Source organism: Pan troglodytes, chromosome 18, assembly GCF_028858775.2.
Source record: "Pan troglodytes isolate AG18354 chromosome 18, NHGRI_mPanTro3-v2.0_pri, whole genome shotgun sequence".
Taxonomy (NCBI): domain Eukaryota; kingdom Metazoa; phylum Chordata; class Mammalia; order Primates; family Hominidae; genus Pan; species Pan troglodytes.
Genome location: NC_072416.2, coordinates 64,907,054 through 64,925,256, shown reverse-complemented (window position 1 = coordinate 64,925,256; position 18,203 = coordinate 64,907,054). Strand labels below are relative to the sequence as shown.

Here is an 18,203-nt window from a genome sequence, read left to right as displayed (position 1 = left end):
GCCAAAGGCTCCCCACTGGTGTTCTCATCATGCCACCCTCAGGATTTAGTAACCAAGACACCAGTCAGAGCTTGGAAGAGCTTCTCCACCCCTTCATGCCAAAGCCCAGTACAGGGCTGGCAAGGTCCCTGGGACCCCAAGTGAACCGTGGACACTCTCCCCTTCCACAGGCCCAGGAGCATGCTGGCTGGTTGACAACCTTCCCCACCCCATCCCTGCACGGCTTCGTTTCAGAGGAAGGGATTCTAGCAGCTTAGCCAACTCTCCGCTCATACAACAATGTCCTCAACTCCGCCTCACCATCCGGGATCATCCTGTGTCCAGGGCCCTGAGTGAGAACACAGAATGGCCCTCACCTTTCTGTAGTGTTCCCCTTTTTCTGTTTTTGTTTGTTTGTTTTGTCTGTTTTGTTTTGGAGACAGGAATTCATTCTGTCACCCAAGCTGCAGTGCAGTGGTGCGATCATCTCTCTTTGCAGCCTTGACCTCCCAGGCTCAAGCGATCCTACACTTCAGCCTCCCAAGTAGCTGGGACCACAGGCATGCACTACTACACCTGGCTATGTAGTGTTCTTTTTTTGGCGAATTGTTCATTTCCATCCACCCACACCCAAAGCCCCTCTGGTACTGGACACTCCTCACCAACTTTCCTTGCTTTTTAAAGCCATGCAGCCACTCACTGTTTGCCTCCTTCTCTTTCACCTGCTCCTCCCTTAATTGTCTATCCACCGCACCATCAGTCCTCCCATCCTTCCTCACTCATTCCACAGGCAGCCTGTGCACCCCCAGGGCAGGACAGGGGACCAGGACTGCAGCCACAGGGATGGGGATGAGGAGGAGGCAAACAACGAGGAAACAAGAGCAAATACCCAAAAGCCCTGGTATCAACGTGCAGGGGAAGTGGGGGATTGAGGCAGGACTTTCTGCTTTGCCCCCTCCCTACCTCTATGCTGATGAAGAGCCAGCCATGCCTCCAGCCCTTCCTGAGGCCACCACATGATCTTGCTTATTTTCCCATTCCAGGAGGTCACCTGCAGGGCTCCTCCCACCTAGCCACATTGGCTAGTCCCGCTGCCTCCACAGTGGCCCTGCAGCCCCATCCCAGACCCACCGCACGGGGCCACAAGCTTGTGCAGGGTGGACAGAGCAGTAGCTCATGGCAGACATTCCTTCTGTTCATCTGTTGCAGGGAAAATGGGGTGAGGCATGGGAGGGGTTCCCAGAATCCCAGAAAGGCAGAAGGAGTTGAGATCTGAGACAGAGTAGGCTTTGGAGACTCCCTCCACAGACCACTCTCCCAGGGGCTAGGTTAATGGGGCTGCTTTGGGAAGCTGGGGCAGGTGAATCACCTGAGGTCAGGAGTTCAAGACCAGCCTGGCCAACATGGTGAAACCTCATCTCTACTAAAATACAAAAATTAGCCAGGTGTGGTGGCACATGCCTGTAGTCCCAGCCACTCGGGAGGCTGAGGCACAAGAATCACTTGAACCCAGGAGGTGGAAGTTGCAGTGAGCCAAGATCACATCACTACACTCCAGCCTGGGTGACAGAGTGAGACTCTGTCTCAAAAAAAGAAAAAATGAAAAAAAGAAAAGAAAAGAAAAAGAACTGGGGCTGGACACGGTGGCTCACATCTGTAATCCCAGCACTTTGAGAGCCTGAGGCAGGAGGATCACTTGAGGCCAGGAGTTCAAGGCTGTAGTGAACCATGACTGCACCACTGCACTCCAGCCTGGGCAATAGAGCAAGACCCTGCTAAAAAAAAAAAAAAAAAAAAAAAAAAAATATATATATATATATATATATATACACACACACACACACACACACACATATATATCAGAACTCGAGCCCAGGCCTCCACAGCCCCGCTCCCCCACTCCACCCTCCCTCTCACTTCCTGCCTTGCTCCTCCCAGCTAGGTGATTTCCCAGATCAAGGCTGCTTGCTGGTAGAGAAAGTCAGGGGCCAATGGAGCAAAGACATTTGGACCCACAGACGTCAGTAAAGGTTCATCCATCCCAGAGAGCTGATTGGAGCACTGGCCACCAACAATTCAGAGGATCACTAAGCTGGGGACCATTTAAGGGCATTTAGTAGCATCAAGTAAAATGGAAACAGAAACTCTAGAGATGGGCCAGGCATGGAGGCTCACACATGGAATCCTAGCACTTTGGGAGGCCGAGGCAAGAGGGTCGCTTGAGGCCAAGAGTTTGAGACCAGCCTGGATGACATGGCAAAACCCCATCTCTACAAAATACAAAAAAAATTAGCTGGGCATGGTGGCACATACTTGTAGTTTCAGCTATTCTGGAGGCTGAGGTGGGAGGATGGTTTGAGCCCAGGAGGCAGAGGTTGCAGTAAGAAGATATCATGCCATTGCACTCCAGCCTGGGTGACAGAGCCAGATCCTATCTCAAAAAACGAACAAACAAGCAAACCTATAGAGATGAAAGGCAAAAAATAAGTCTATAAGTTTAATTCCTCCCCGCTCTATTTAAAGAGCTCAAACAGCTCAATTTAAAAATTTTAATTCTGGCCAGATGCAGTGGCTCAAGCCTGTAATCCCAGCACTTTGGGAGGCTGAGGTGGCAGATCACCTGAGGTCAGGAGTTTGAGACCAGCCTGACCAACATGGAGAAACCCCATCTCTACTAAAAATTAGCCAGGCGTGGTGGCGCATACCTGTAATCCGAGCTACTCAGGAGGCTGAGGCAGGAGAATCGCTTGAACCCGGGGACGGAGGTTGTGGTGAGCTGAGATCGTGCCATTGCACTCCACCCTGAGCAAGAAGAGCAAAATTCTGTCTCAAAAAAAAAAAAAAATTTAATTCTCCCTGTGTTCCCTTTATCATGTTCTAAAACGATGGGACATTGGCATGTGTATAAGTTAAATATATGTAGCTTTACTCATAAGAAAGAAAGCATTATCAGAGTCCACAGAGCTATTTTATTATTATTACTATTATTATTACTATTATTATTATTTTTGAGACTGAGTCTCGCTCTGTCGCCCAGGCTGGAGTGCAGTGGCATCATCTCGGCTCACTACAACCTCTGCCTCGCGGGTTCAAGCAATTCTCCTGCCTTAGCCTCCCAAGTAGCTGGAATTACAGGTGTGTGCCACCACACCCATTTAATTTTTGTATTTTTAGCAGAGACAGGGTTTCACCATGTTATCCAGGCTGCTCTCGAACTTCTGACCTCAGGTGATCTGCTCACCTTGGCCTCTCAAAGTGCTGGGATTACAGGCATGAGCCACAGCACCCAGTCTTATTTTATTATTATTATTTTTGAGACAAGGTCTCGCTTGGCCGCACAGGCTGAAGTGGAGTGATACAATCATGGCTCACTGAAGACTCCACCTCCTGGACTCATGCAACCCTCCCATCTCAGCCCCCCAAGTAGCTGGGACTACAGGAACACACCACCTTGCCTGGCTAATTTTTATTTTTATTTTTGTAGAGATGGCGGGGGGGGGGTCTCACTATGTTGCCCGGGCTGGTCTCGAACTCCTGGGCTTAGGCAATCCTCCCACCTTGGCCCCCCAAAGTGCTGGGATTACAGGTGTGAGCCACCACACTCTGCCCATAAAACTATGCTATTATCAGCAATAACCCCCCAAAAGCCTTCTAGCTTCCTTTCAGTACCACCAACCTCTCCTCCCAGCCCCACCCATTCCAGAACAAAATTGTGCAAAAAACTGTACATAATTCTCCCTTCCTGAAAGCCCAGTATTGGGACTTTGGACTTGGTTCAAATCCTGGCCCTATCGCTGTGTCGTGGGTGTTTTTCAACCTCTGGGCATCAATTTGATCTTGCTGAAAAGGAGGGTTGGCTGGGCATGATGGCATGAGCCACCACACCCTTCCACTTCTGCCCATTTCTCTCTTCCGGGGCGAGGGGGTAATGTGCCAAGTTGGTTTTAATGTCTCAAGTTAAATAGTATGAAATTCTGGCAGGCTTTGGCCCTGAGTGTGTGGAGACCCTCACAACAAAAGCCTTCACTTCTTTTCAGGTCTCCACACACATGGTCAACACTAAATGAGGATTTCCTGGGCAACAGCCACCAAACCTTTGCAGAGCAGCATACTTCTCTTTTGGGTGGACTCTTGAACAGCCTAAAATCTTCCACGGTCAGATAAAGGTGGTGAAACAAAGGTTGGCCTAATCTAGTACCCTAAGGACTGAAAAAAAAAATTAGGATTCAAACCAAAAGAAACCAAATTTCATTTTGTTTCTTTCATTTCCAAGTTTTAATTAAATATCTCTAATGGTTAGAAAATCAATGTCAAATACGAACATTGGTATACAGCTTAAAATACAAATGTCAGTAATTATTAAAGAACATGATTAATCATTGTTCCAAGTAAATGCTAGATCATTATTTCCCAGGAGGCAAGTTAAGCGTCAGGTGCCTGAGGGGTAAGGGACAGGGCTTCAGTCGGCTCAGATAGCTGCATGGCTGTCCCAATGAGCTTTCCACTCAGATGGTGCCAGGGGCAGCTCTCATCACAGGCTGGCTCACTGGCCTTTATCCCCAGCTCCGAGGAAACACCAGGGCTTTTTCTGCCATGAGAATCGTGTTTCAGAGTCAAATGATCCACTTTAAGACGAAATTTGGACAGCTCAGTTCCAGAATATTCTAGTTTAACCTGGGAAGTTAAGACTTCCCAAAGGCTGAAGATAGGCCACTAGGGGCTGATGGACAAGAGTCAGGCCAGAGTCACTCTAAACACATTTTTGTTTTGTTCTGTATAATTAATTATACTGTATCTTCTTTAAGTAACTCAAGTTCAAGCTCTCTATATTTCACTTATGTTTAAAAGGTGCCAATTTGATTGTGTCTAAACTGAACTTTACCCAGTGTGCTGAATACTAAAGACCTTTTAGGCCAAAGGTACTTCTGGGAAAAAGATGTTTATATATTAACATACCTCAAAGTTTACATTTTCATTATAATAAATTAGCCTTAATGTTAACAAATAACATCTCAGAAAGTTGAATCTAAGTAACCTGATCTATCATGCTAATTTGAGTTTGTTTTTTGTTTTTGTTTTTTTGAGATGGAGTTTCGCTCATGTTGCCCAGGCTGGAGTGCAATGGCACAATCTCAGCTCACTGCAACCTCTGCCTTCTGGGTTCAAGGGATTCTCCTGCCTCAGCCTCACAAGTAGCTGGGATTACAGGCATGCGCCACTATTCCAGGCTAATTTTTGTATTTTTAGTAGAGATGGAGTTTTACCATGTTGGTGAGCTGGTCTCAAACTCCTGACCTCAGATGATCCACCCACTTTGGCCTCCGAAAGTGCTGGGATCACAGGCATGAGCCACCGTGCACAGCCGACTTTTTTTTTTTTTAATTCAAACTTTTTTTTTTAGACACAGTCTCACTCTGTCACTCAGTCTGGAGTGCAATGGCACGATCACAGCTCACTCTGGCCTAGACCTCCTGGGCTCAAGAGATCCTCTCATTTCAGCCTTCCAAGCAGCTGAGACTACAGGCATGTGCCACACCTGGCTGGCTATTTTTTTTTTTTTTTTTGTAGAGGCAAGATCTATGTTGCCCAGGCTGGTCTCATACTGTACTCAAGTGAGTCTTCTGTCTTGGAATCCCAAAGTGCTGGGATTACAGGTGTGGGCCACTGTGCCTAGCCATGAATTTGAATTTAGAATACTATCTTATCTATCCATTTTGACCAAGCCCCAGAATCAACAGAGATGCAGTTATATATTTTTTAAAAATCTGGTGAGGCATGGTGGCTCATGCCTGTAATGCTAGCACTTTGGGAAGCTGAGGTGGGAGGATCACTTGAGCTCAGGAGTTCGCAGCCTGGCCAACATGGCGAAACTCTGTCTCTACTAAAAATACAAAAAATTAGCGGCGTGTGGTGGTGCATGCCTGTAATCCCAGCTACTCGGTGGCAGAAGCACGAGAGTCACTTCAATCTGGGAGGCAGACGTTGCAGTGAGCTGAGATTGTGTCACTGCACTTCAGCCTGGGCAACTGAGTGAGACTGTCTCAAAGAAAAGAAAGAAAATAAATCTAAATTATGCCAATATTATCAAAGTTTCTTACCTAAAATCATATACAATTTTAAGCACCAAAGCATACTTTCTTCAAAAGTTACATCCAAAATATTAAATGTTCAATCTCATTTTTCAGTTCATTTTAAGTCTCAATACTGAAATCTCTGTATAAAAGGAATAATAAATGCTTTGAAAGACCTGACAATTACCACTAAACTCCTCTCAAATCCCAGTGTCCTGGGGCAGTAGCCCATGTGCTTCAAGAAGTCCAATGACAGCAGGATAGTGGTCAGGGAGACAGGAGTTTAATCAGGAGGTGCTCCCCAGAATGTTCATGGAAAGAACTGATGATTCACAGTGGAAAAAAAGCAAATGATAAATAAGCCTTTCTTCTTTCTCAATATTACTAACTAGAAAGCAGGAAAATCTATTAGGCAGAGAAAAACCAGATATGCCTAGAGATACAGGTAAGGAGTCTGTGTTCTCTCAGCTGTCTCACAAGTTAATGAATCAGATATATTTATGACCCATGCTAGGCTCCAAAGTAAGATTCAGGTACTCTGTATGCCAGTAAAGGCTTCAAGGATACTCCAGGGTTTAGCTAGTATAAAGAATAAAGGACAAAGAAAATGCCAGACAACCAGCCTGAGCAACACAGCAAGATCATGTTTTCACCAAAAAAAGTTTTTTTAATTATCTGGGCCTGATGGTTCATGCCTGTAGACCCAGCTACTTGGGAGGCTAAAAGGGGAGGGAACATTGGAGTCCACGAGTTTGACAGTGAGTTATAATGATGCCACTGCACTCCAGCATGGGTGACGAAGCAAGACCTTGTCTCAAAAAACAACAAAAAGTAAACGTCAGCTAGAATCCTCAATTTTAGCAACAAACCCTCATGCTAGCAGAATGGAAGTGATTTACATTTTATTTTTGATTCAAGATCTAGGAGATAGGCTGGGTGCGGTGGCTCATGCCTATCATCCCAGCACTTTGGGAGGCTGAGGTGGGCAGATTGCTTGAGTCTAGGAGTTCGAGACCAGCCTGGGCAACATGGCAAAACCCTGTCTCTACAAAAAATTAAAAAAATTAGCCAGGCATGGTGGTGCATAGTCCCAGCTACTCGGGAGGCTGAGGCAGGAGGATCGTTTGAGCCTGGGCTGCAGAGGTTGCAGTGAGCCAAGATCATGCCATTGCACTCCAGCCTGGCTACAGGGAGACCCTGTCAAGAAGGAAAGAAAGAAAGAAAGAAAGAGAGAGAGAGGAAGGAAGGAAGGAAGGAAGGAAGGAAGGAAGGAAGGAAGGAAGGAAGGAAGGAAGAGACTAAGAGATAAGATGGATTTTTTTTTTTTTTTTTTGAGACAGAGTTTCACTCTTGTTGCCCAGGCTGGAGTGCAATGGTGCGATCTTGGCTCACCGCAACCTCCGCCTCCCGGGTTCAAGTGATTTTCCTGCCTCAGCCTCCCGAGTAGCTGGGATTACAGGCATGCACCACCACACCTGGCTAATTTTGTATTTTTAGTAGAGACGGAGTTTCTCCATGTTGGTCAGGCTGGTCTCGAATTCCCGACCTCAGGTGATCCATCCGCCTCGGCCTCCCACAGTGCTGGGATTACAGGCGTGAACTACCGCACCCAGCCAAGAAGGAATATTAATGGTTTCAGAATAAAAGGATCAAGGCTTAAATATTCAAAAGATAATTTCTTAGATGAAAACACATGACTAAACAGTTGCACTGAAAAATGTACAGAGAAACACCACCAAATGAGAAGTATCCCAACATTTGACTGAATGTCAGCTGGGACATAGACAAAAAACAGGAAACCAAACCTAGCTATTTGTTTTTCTTTTCAGTAGGTGGCATAAAGGGGTAAGATGAGAAAAGGGATCAACAAATGTAGTTCAACTTAATTGAAGAATTCTGCCTGATGTAGTAGAGGCAAATAAAATTGTTGGTTTTGTGGGATTATATTTGTTTCCATTTAGGGACACATTTCCTGTTGTTTAAATGCCACAGCAACTCATGAGATGAAATTCATCTCCAAAACGGATCCACATAACTGAATTTCCAAGTAAATACAAAGAGTCTACCGCCCACAGAAACCATTACAAATTACACTTTTATTTTTGCCCCAACTCCTATACTAAATATGGTCTAATTCCTGAGGACTAGCAATGGTGGTTTATCCCACAGTCTTGGGGAAAGCGTCCCATCTGATAAGTCTCACTCCTCCCTCCTACCCACCACCTCTCAGGAAAGGATTCAGAGAAACTTGGTTAGAAACTGTTGTCCTTAAGCCTTTGTGTTTTCACCTCTCCAGATAGAGGTTGAATCTTAAGTCCACAATCCGCTAAATTAACCTGTCCTGTCTAAACGTCTATCACCACAACTACCACATGCAATCACATTTTCTCCTTTCCTGCAGCCATAGGAAGCAGGAACATGTGAAAGATTCTTTCAGACAATATTTTGCACTTGGCAGGTGCAGGGTGAATGAGGGGTTCAGCATAGCAGAGGTAGAAGGATTGTGTGGAATTGACAGAAGAATGTTTGAGAGGTATAATCAGAAAGCTTAAATGCTGTGAATCAACCCCCAAAGGCTCAGCCCAGGAGGAAATTTTACTAATGCAGGAAAGGTCAGGAGTTAAGGCATAGACTAGTTACCTCCTAGCATGGCTCAAAGTTTCTGGAATGGGACTCAGTAGAAGGGACAAAAAGCTGCACCAGTAAGTTCAGCTGGTCCAGAGGCATAGATCCTATCAGCTGAAAACCAAAACAAGTCATTCCAAGCATGCTTACAGTAGGCGTGTTTGCAAGTTTAAGGATTCAGTTTTAAAATAAACGAAAACAGAACTAGAATGTAGTATTACAAAATTTCTCACAAGCATAATCACACAAAAAAAGTTAGGATATTGCATAGAAAAGTGTCCTGTAGTATGCTTTGTAAACCTAGACCTTAGTAATTTAAATAAAAGACAAACAAATAAAATATCTCTTCATAGTCTACAAGTCCATGATTGTGAATTCAGGAGAATTATCAAATTTGCAGATTTTTGTGGCAAGACCTAAGAAGCTCCTGAAGTTCTTTATTCTCAGAATCATGATTAAATTTACCCTTTGAAGGCTCAGGCTGACACAGTTTAACAACATCTTTATCAAATGACTGGGGCTACACGAGCCCAAGCCAATTCTATAGACTTTATGCTCTGTCCTCTCTGCATATAAGACTTAATCAGAACATACAGGGACATGAAATCACTGCTATTTCACTGTTTTTTAAAGCTAGGTTGTTTGTTTTTTTCCTCCTGTTAGTCTATTTAGCAAATTAAATCTGCCTGCGCTTTTAATAGTAAGGTTTGGATAGCTAGTGTAGGAGTAAGTGAAACATTTTAGAAGAGCATTTATGTTAACCTTGACAATAGGATGGGAGATTCTTAACCCCCCTTGTAATATGCACCGATCGATTCTGAGTTAAAATACACCACAGTGACAGTGATATCATCCCTGTACATCCTCGCCAAGTCCTCTGGCAATGTCAGCATCGCCGCCAGCCGCTCTGCCTCCATCTCCCCATACTCATTGTTCCCGATGGCATGTCTGATCAGCCGCGTGGCTGCATTTTGGTCAGCCTCGTGGAGCCCACTGGCTTTCCTCTGCAGCAGCAGGCTCTGCATGAGCCCCAAGTTGGCGGGTCTCTGGGCCAAGTCTGTCTTGTGCCAATCTGCCTCAGCCAGGTGCCCCACCACCAGCCTTACCACGTCCTCATTGCTCAGCATGTCCCACAGGCCATCTGAGGCCAGCACAAGGAACTTATCCTGGGGCCTCAGCCTGTGGTATGTGACCTCAGGCTCAGCAGTCAGGTAGGGTGGAGTGTAGTAGTGTGGGGGTGTGAACTGGTAAATGTTGAGGGCCTCGGTATTGAAGCCCCTCTCCAGAATGCTGCGCTGCAACTCTTTACTCCACTTCAGCTGAACATCCCCAAAGGCCCTGCAGGGGATGAGGACGCCCAGCAGCCTGTCCTCCATGATGATCGTCCTGTCCTCTGACTCAGGGTGCTCCCTCTTTAGCCGGGACAGCTCGGCCTGGTTCCAGGCATTGTGGTCACGTGTAAGGGGCAGACAAGACCACATGCCATTGTCCTCCTGGACACCAAGGATGGCTCGGCAGTCACCAGCATTTGCCACGTGCAAGTGAATTCCATCAACATGGGCCATGCAAGCTGTTGCCCCAGAGAAAGCAACCTGGAGTGACAGGTTCCTTGTCACCTCATCTTCCAGGGGGGCCTGGATTTCCAGCGAGATGTCAGAATCCAGTCTCTGGAAGGAGTACATTAATGCTTCTTCAATGCTTAGTCCCATTTCCATGTGCAAGTCAAGCAGTTCCTGCCAATAGACACGGAGGTGGTCAAGATGCACAGATGTGACATCCTTGTAGATGCTGTCCCCTGGGTGCTTGAGCCAATGCAGGATGGGCAGCAAGGGTTTCATGCTTTCCATAGCTCCCTCCATGTGCTCCAGGGTCTGGTGGGACATCAGGGACACTGCCACATAGTAGAAGAGCCTCTCGCTCACTGCTTGGGCACATGCATGACCACCATGTCCATCGAAGATGCCAAACATCAGTCCATTGGTTTGCAGGCAGGAGGCTACACCTCGCCGGTCCTCCACTGGGGAATTGGCAGCCAGCTGGTTGCTCTCAAACCGCAACACTGAATTTGGGACTCTGCTTTCAAGGTCAAGAATCTTGTGGGTTGACTCGCCAGCTCGAAGCACTTCATTTATCTGCTCAGGGCTGAGTTGCAAGTGAAAATCATCTTCCTCTGTTGATGTGTGTCTGTAGGCTTTGCACAGAGTAAAGCCACCACATGGGGAACTGTTTAGGGTGGGTGGCACCCGGGAAAAGAGCCTCCATTTTAATTTATTCCTATTTGAGACATACCTGGAGTATAAGCGTCTGCCCCCTTGCAATGTGGCAATGCTGTTCCTTGTAGAATTTAAGATCCAGTAGGACACAGTACTTGACATTCTGAAACTATACCAGCAAATGTGTTCCTTCAGCAAAAAAGGATATTTTTAAACCTAAAAATTAAAAAGTTGAAGTTTCAAATTTAATTTTTTTTTTTTTTTTTTTTTTTTTTGAGATGGAGTCTCGCTCTGCCGCCCAGGCTGGAGTGCAGTGGCGCGATTTCTGCTCACTGCAAGTTCCGCCTCCCGGGTTCATGCCATTCTCCTACCTCAGACTCTGGAGTAGCTGGGACTACAGGCGCCCGCCACCACACCTGGCCAATTTTTTGTATTTTTAGTAGAGACAGGGTTTCGCCATGTTAGCCAGGATGGTCTCGATCTCCTGACCTTGTGATCCACCTGCCTCGGCCTCCCAAAGTGCTGGGATTACAGGCATGAGCCAAAGCACCTGGCCACAAATTTAATTTCTTAAAAATACTGACTTCTGAAAACATTTGCTAACATCCTGAACAAAAATGACTTAGAATAAACTATTTAAAATACACTAAACTCACTCTCACCAGCAGACTATAAGTGTTCATTTAAATATCTGCTTCGGGGGCCAGGCCTGGTGGCTCATGCCTGTAATCCTAGCACTTTGGGAGGCCAAGGTGGGTGGATAGCTTGAGCCCAGGAGTTCAAGACTAGCCTGGGCAACATGGTGAAACCCTGTCTCTCCAAAAAAATTAAAAAAAAAAAATTGCCAGGCATGGTGGTGTGTATCTATAGTCACAGCTACTTGGGAGGCTGAGGTAGGAGAATCATCTGATCCTGGTAAGTTGAGGTTGCAGAAAGCAGTGATTGTGCCACTGCAGTCTAGCCTGGGCCTCACTAGAGAGGGAGTGAGACCCTGTCTCAAAGAAAACAAAAACAGGCCTGACCCGGTGGCTCACGCCTGTAATCCCAGCACTTTGGGAGGCCGAGGTGGGCGGATCACGAGGTCAGGAGATCGAGACCATCCTGGCTAACACGGTGAAACCCCGTCTCTACTAAAAATACAAAAATTTAGCTGGGCGTGGTGACGGGCGCCTGTAGTCCCAGCTACACAGGAGGCTGAGGAAGGAGAATGGCGTGAACCCAGGAGGCAGAGTTTGCAGTGAGCCAAGATTGCACCACTGCACTCCAGCCTGGGCGAGAGCGAAACTCCGTCTCAAAAATAAATAAATAAATAAATAATCTGCTTCGGGCATAGTGGCTCATACCTGTAACCACTCCAAAGGCTGAGGCGGGAGGATCACTTGAGCCTAGGAGTTCCAAGACCAGCCTGGGCAACATAAGGAGACCTGGTTTCTACAAAAAATTTTTTTACAAATTAGTTGGGCATGGTGGCGCACACCTATAGCCCCATTCACTTGTAAGGCTGAGGTGAGAGGATTGCTCAAGCCCTGGAGGTCAAGACTGCAATGAGCTGTGCTCCTGCCACTGCACTCCAGCCTGGGCGACAGAGCAAGACCCTGTCTCAAAAACTAAATTTTATATACATGTATATTTCCCCACTAGTCTATAAACTCCATGACTCAAGCAACTATGGCTGCCTTACTCACCAACAGCTTTCCAGTGCCTGGCCCTGTACCCGGCACACACTAAGTCCTCAAATACTGGCTAAATATGACATTTTCAGAGGCCCAATAGCACACTAGCTGTGATACTATCTTGTGTAGCATCAGACACACTGCTGATGAGGTAACACTCCAGTTATCTATTGGTGGAATGGGAATATTAGTCTTAGAAGGTTTTGTGAGAATTTAATAAAATATGACCCTTCTGCTAAAAAAAAAAAAAAAAAGTTGTTATTATTTTCATCATTAGGTATATACCCCTCTAGTCATTCTGGTTTTTTTTGTTTGTTTTTTTTTGTTTGTTTGTTTGCTTATTTTGAGATGGAGCCTGGCTCTGTCCCCAGGCTAGAGTGCAATGGTAAGATCGTGGCTCACTGCAGCCTTGCCCTTCTGGCCTCAAGGGATCCTCTTGCCTCAGCCTCCTACGTAGCTGGGACTACAGGCATGTGCCACCAGGCCCAGCTAATAGACAGGGTCTCCCTGTGTTTTCCAGGCTGGTCTCAAATTCCTAGGCTCAAGCGATCTTCTGCCCTTGGCCTCCCAAAGTGCTGAGATTACAGGTGGGAGCTACTGCGCCTAGTCATTCTGTACGTATTTTTGTAGAGTTGTAACCACAACTTTGAATCTGGCTACAAAAAATAAGAGTATTTTTTCACATCTGATGGCTACATTTTGACATAAATAATCACAACTTACTTAACTATTCTTTACTGCTGGAGATTTAGAGGTTGTTTCTACTACTTGCTATTTATTAATATAAAATACCAAACTGGACTGGGCACAGTGGCTCATGCCTATAATCTCAGCATTTTGGGAGGCCAAGGCGAGAGGATCACTTGAGGCTAGGGAGTTTAAGACCACCCTGGGTGATACAGCAAGTGCCCCATCTCTACAAAAATTTTTAGATTAGCTGGGCATGGTGGTACGTGCCTGTAGTCCCAGCTACTCAAGAGGCTGAGGTGGGAGGATCGCTTGAGCCCAAGAGTTCAAGACTGCAGTGAGCTATGATCACACCACTGCACTCCAGCCTGGGCGACAGAGCCAGATCTGTCTCTTTAAAAACAACAATAACAACAAAACCCCACCAAACTGTACTGCTTTATGCAGTAACCTTTTCTCTACTTAGGTTTTATCCTAGTTATTTCCCAAACAAGGAGTCAGTAGGTCCAAGGGTGTAGACTCATTGCCAAACTGATTTCCAAAAGCTTCACATCTGCCTCCGCAAGGGGGTGACGAGTTTCCTAGTCCCTTCACTAGCCTCTGGTGGTACTTTTCCTTGGAATATAATAAATTAAATTAAATTAAATTAAATTAAATTAAATTAAATTAAAAAAAAAAAACAGAACAAAACCTTGACCCATTATAATGAGCTTTTCTCCGGTTTCATGTATGAATCCTGCCCTCGGGATCTCGAGATCATTTGTCGGGACCTCAAGAGTTCCCAGGACTGAGGACCGTCCCCTCACTCCCCCACCCCGCAGGGGGGGGGGTGCCAGCCCACCCCGCAGAAGTCGGTGCGGGGGCGGTCTGTCCGGGAGCAGAGGGCGCCTGACGCTCCGGCCCTGCAGTCAAGGCAGGCAGCGGTGCAGGGTGATCCACCGCAGCCAGGACGCAAACCATTTTGCATCCTTTAAGAAAACAGACAGGTCCCAAGTTCAAATCTCTGACTTCAGCCTCATCGCTAAGTGCATGGACTCCGGAGCCCACCAAAACCGATCTCCCTAGAACCCCGGCACGGCCGTACCCCAGATGGGTGCCCCCGGGCGACCCGCTTGGTGCCTCTGAGCCCCGGCTTGCCAGCCTGTAAAACAGGGGCGTGCATCGGGATACAGAGCCCCAAGGGGTGCTCGATAGGCCAAAGCAGCTAGTGGGGTGCCCCGGTAGGCAGCCAAGGGTCCTCGGCGAGCCCGCGGGCCCACGTGGCGCGCGCACGTGAGTGGGGTGACCGTGGTCGTAGGCCCAGCTGGTCCCTCTCCGCCGCGGACCCGCCCCCTCACCTCAGCTCTGCGCCCAGTCACCTGAGCCGGTGCCGCAGGCCGGGAGGGTCAGGCACCGGCGAGGCCTGGCGGGGAAAGAGGTGTCCACATCCCCCGCTCGTTACCTTCCCTACCTCGGACCCTCGCCCGCTTCTCACCAGCTGGCGAGGCCACAGCCGCCCGCTCCGTCCGGTCAGTTCCGCGCCTGCGCACAGTGCCACAACTGCGGCCACCAGGTCCTCACCTCACCCAGGCAGTCCCTAGTCAGGACCCAGCTCCAGAAGGAAGCGCCCTCCCGCCAGCCCTGGTTGGCTCAATTGCGGAGGCGGGCCCTTGATGGACAGAGGTATTGCCCAATGGCTAAAGAGGATGAGAGGCGGGCAGAAACGCGGGACCCGGGAGGGGCCAACACCGCCCCTTACCCCCTGCCTGGGTGCTGAAAGTGTTCCAGCGCGGGGCTACAGGACCAGGCAGTCACGTGCCTGAGATCGCCAGCTACGTGGCCGCTACACTCTGCATACCCCGAACCCAGCGGCCTCCCCAATTCCTCACCGTTGTTAGAACACCTCACTGCTTCCTCTCCACTTCGGTGTCGACCACTCCAGAACCCTCTCTTGAGCGCCACACCCTGGTGTCCAGCCACCTGGACACCTGCCTCTGGAGGCCCCCAGGCGCCTCAAACATAACTTTCCCCAAACTCAGCTTTCTGCCAAACTTGCTTTTTCTCTTCTCTCCTAACCCAGTAATGGCCCCACCATCTGCCCAGAGACCCAAGCCAAAACCCTGGGAGGCATCTTGACTCCTTCCTCTCCCTCACCCTCTCTTTCCAGTTATCTAATGCTGTAAATCCTATCTCCTAAATCTCTCTCCACTCATCCATCCGGCGACGCAGCCACCCTATTCCAAGCCTCTCACTTGATTTTACGGTTTTCCCTTCTCCACCTTTGACTTGGTCCTAACCACAGAGCAGAGCAGCCAGAATGACGCCCCTCCCACCTTTTCTCGTGGTTGGTGGGTAGAGACAAGGTCTTTCTATGTTGCCCAGGCTGGTCTCAAACTGCCGGGCTCAAGCAATCCTCCCACCTCAGCCCCCCCAAAGTGCTGGGATTACAGACGTGAGCCATCACGCCTGGCAGAATGACACTTCTAAAACTCAAATTCCAAGGCCGAGTGCGGTGGCTCCTGCCGGTAATCCCAGCACTTTGGGAGGCCGAGGCGGGCGGATCTCCTGAGGTCAGGAGTTTGAGACCAGCCTGGCCAACATCACGAAACCCTGTCTCTACTAAAAATACAAAAATTAGCTAGGAGTGATGGTGCGCGCCTGTAGTCCCAGCTACTCGGGAGGCTGAGGCATGAGAATCATTTGAACCAGGGAGGTGGAAGTTGCACTGAGGCGAGATCATGCCACTGCACGCCAGCCTGGGAGACAGAGTGAGAGTCTGTCTCAAAAAAAACAAAAACAGAAACAAAAACAAACCAAAAAAACCCTCAAATTCCTGCCCTAAAGTCTTTAGTGGTTTCCCACAAACCATTAAGCTTTGAACTGACCATTATATTGGCCTGCTACTGACAATTAACGCAGCACGGCTGGCGGCTGGTAGGTTGAGAGAGACAGCGAACCCCGACACCAGATAATCCCTCCGTCCCTTCTGGTCCTAACATTGTGGCATTCCGGTAATCACCTGCTTCCTTATAAATTATTTTAACAGAACTCTTGTAACTATGGTAAGTCAGATGGAGTCCTTCCCTGGAGACAGAGAAAAATGGGAGACAACCAGAAAAAGCCACTTGGAGCCCTGAGAGTGTGGTTTTCCAGAAGGAAGACACACTGGCTTACCTGGGCAGCCTGGCCAGCCTCCTGGACCCAAGGACGTGGTCACAATAAAACCGCTCATGTCAGACTTGCCCTTGTATATTTATAGTTCCACTCACCCTTAGCCCTTTCCAGAAGTTCAAAGTCAGGATTGGCAATATCTCTCTTCCTGCATATTAAGAGGACTGTTTCAGACCCAAACTAAAAAATAAGTCTAAGGGTTTCTAATAAATGAGTGCAAGAGAATGCAAAAGCACACTTCTTCCCTCCCCCCAGCAGACAGGTCATATAGGGTCACAACGGGTTACCCTTCCGGACAGAGGCAGCAGTGTTTAATTATTCAATCTGCAGGTGTTATGGGTGCCCACAATGTGTCAGGCCCTGGGCTGACTGCTGAGACACACAGATGGCGGCCCCCGCCACTTTCCTGAGAAAAATTACATCATTCCACCAAGCCTGAAACCACTGAGTTTTTCTAAGTTACCACACACACCCACTTCCAAAGTAAAAATGCACCCTGGAGGATTTTATGTGCACTGGAACTTTCATTTCAAGGCTATAACCAGTTCAGTCACCCTATATAGGATGGCCAGCCCAAGTCCCTCTCCGGATGTCTCAAGGCTTCCTTGTCCCAAGGTCTTATAAGCAAATACTCTTGACTCTTTGTCCCCACCCAAATCTCATTTCAAATTGTAATTCCCACTTGTCAAGGGAGGGATCTGGTGGGAGGTGATTGGATCATAAGGGCTGTTCTCTCATGCTGTTCTCATAATAGTGAGTGAGTTCTCACGAGATCTGATTTTGTTTTTTTTTTTTGACGGAGTCTCGCTCTGTCGCCCAGGCTGGAGTGCAGTGGCGCGATCTCAGCTCACTGCAAGCCCTGCCTCCCGGGTTCACGCCATTCTCCTGCCCAAGCCTCCCGAGTAGCTGGGACTACAGGTGCCCGCTACCACTCTCGGCTAATTTTTTGTATTTTTAGTAGAAACAGGATTTCACTGTGTTAGCCAGGATGGTCTGGATCTCCTGACCTCGTGGAGATCTGATTGTTTATAAGAGACAGTTTCCCCTGTGCTCTTGCTTGCCTGCCGCCATTTAAAACGTGTCTTGCTTCCCCTTTGTCTTCTGCCATGATTGTAAGTTTCCTGAGGCCTCCCCAGCCATGCGGAAATGTGAGTCAATTAAACCTCTTTCCTTTATAAATTATGCAGTCTCAGGTATTCTTCATAGCAATGTGAAAACAGACTAATACAGAGCATACATGGAGGCTACTCAATGGGCATACCTTTGATCCACTAATTCTACTTCTTTCAATTTATCCTAAAGAGACAAAGGTGAACATTACAAATTTTTTACAGTAAATATACATTACTCCATCTAGCATAACTTGTATAATGGGGGGGGGGAGCAAAACTATTTTTGTTTTATGTTTTATTTATTTATTCTTTTTTTGAGACAGAGTCTTGCTCTGCTGCCTAGGCTGGAGTGCAGTGGCACAATCTTGGCTCACTGCAACCTCTGCCTCCTGGGTTCAAGCAATTCTCCTGCCTCAGCCTCCCAAGTATCTGGGACTACAGGCACACGCTGCCACGCCTGGCTAATTTTTTTGTTTGTTTGTTTGTATTTTTAGTAGAGACGGGGTTTCACCACGTTGCCCAGGCTGGTCTCGAACTCCTGAGCTCAGGCAATCGGCCCGTCTCGGCCTCCCAAAGTGCTGGGATTACAGGTATGAGCCACTGCACCCAGCCGCAACACTATTTTTAAAACAGCCAGATGCAAGAGAATCTCTTGAACACAGGAGGCAGAGGTTGCAGTGAGCTGAGATCACT

The 18,203-nt window shown here is 47.7% G+C and overlaps 1 protein-coding gene across 7 annotated transcripts; it reads right to left on the bottom strand.

The window, feature by feature from the left end:
* Positions 1 to 8,816: 8,816 nt before the first annotated feature.
* Positions 8,817 to 14,864, bottom strand: PDP2 (pyruvate dehydrogenase phosphatase catalytic subunit 2). 7 transcript variants are annotated; one of them, XM_063797841.1, is made up of 3 exons: positions 14,699 to 14,848; positions 12,232 to 12,319; positions 8,817 to 11,104 (listed from the first exon to the last, which is right to left on the bottom strand). In XM_063797841.1, the coding sequence occupies exon 3, from the start codon at positions 11,048 to 11,050 to the stop codon at positions 9,461 to 9,463; it is 1,590 nt and encodes a 529-aa protein (XP_063653911.1). In that variant the 5' UTR covers positions 11,051 to 11,104; positions 12,232 to 12,319; positions 14,699 to 14,848; the 3' UTR covers positions 8,817 to 9,460. The 7 variants fall into 7 exon arrangements, with proteins under 7 accessions (XP_063653911.1, XP_054525368.1, XP_063653913.1 ...); XM_054669393.2 differs by having other exon boundaries at positions 14,723 to 14,848; XM_063797843.1 differs by having other exon boundaries at positions 14,586 to 14,738.
* Between the last annotated feature and the right edge of the window lie 3,339 nt (positions 14,865 to 18,203).

Bases quoted from the DNA above. Each gene is read 5' to 3' on its own strand.
- PDP2 (XM_001159664.7), bottom strand. From the start codon at position 11,050: ATGTCAAGTACTGTGTCCTACTGGATCTTAAATTCTACAAGGAACAGC.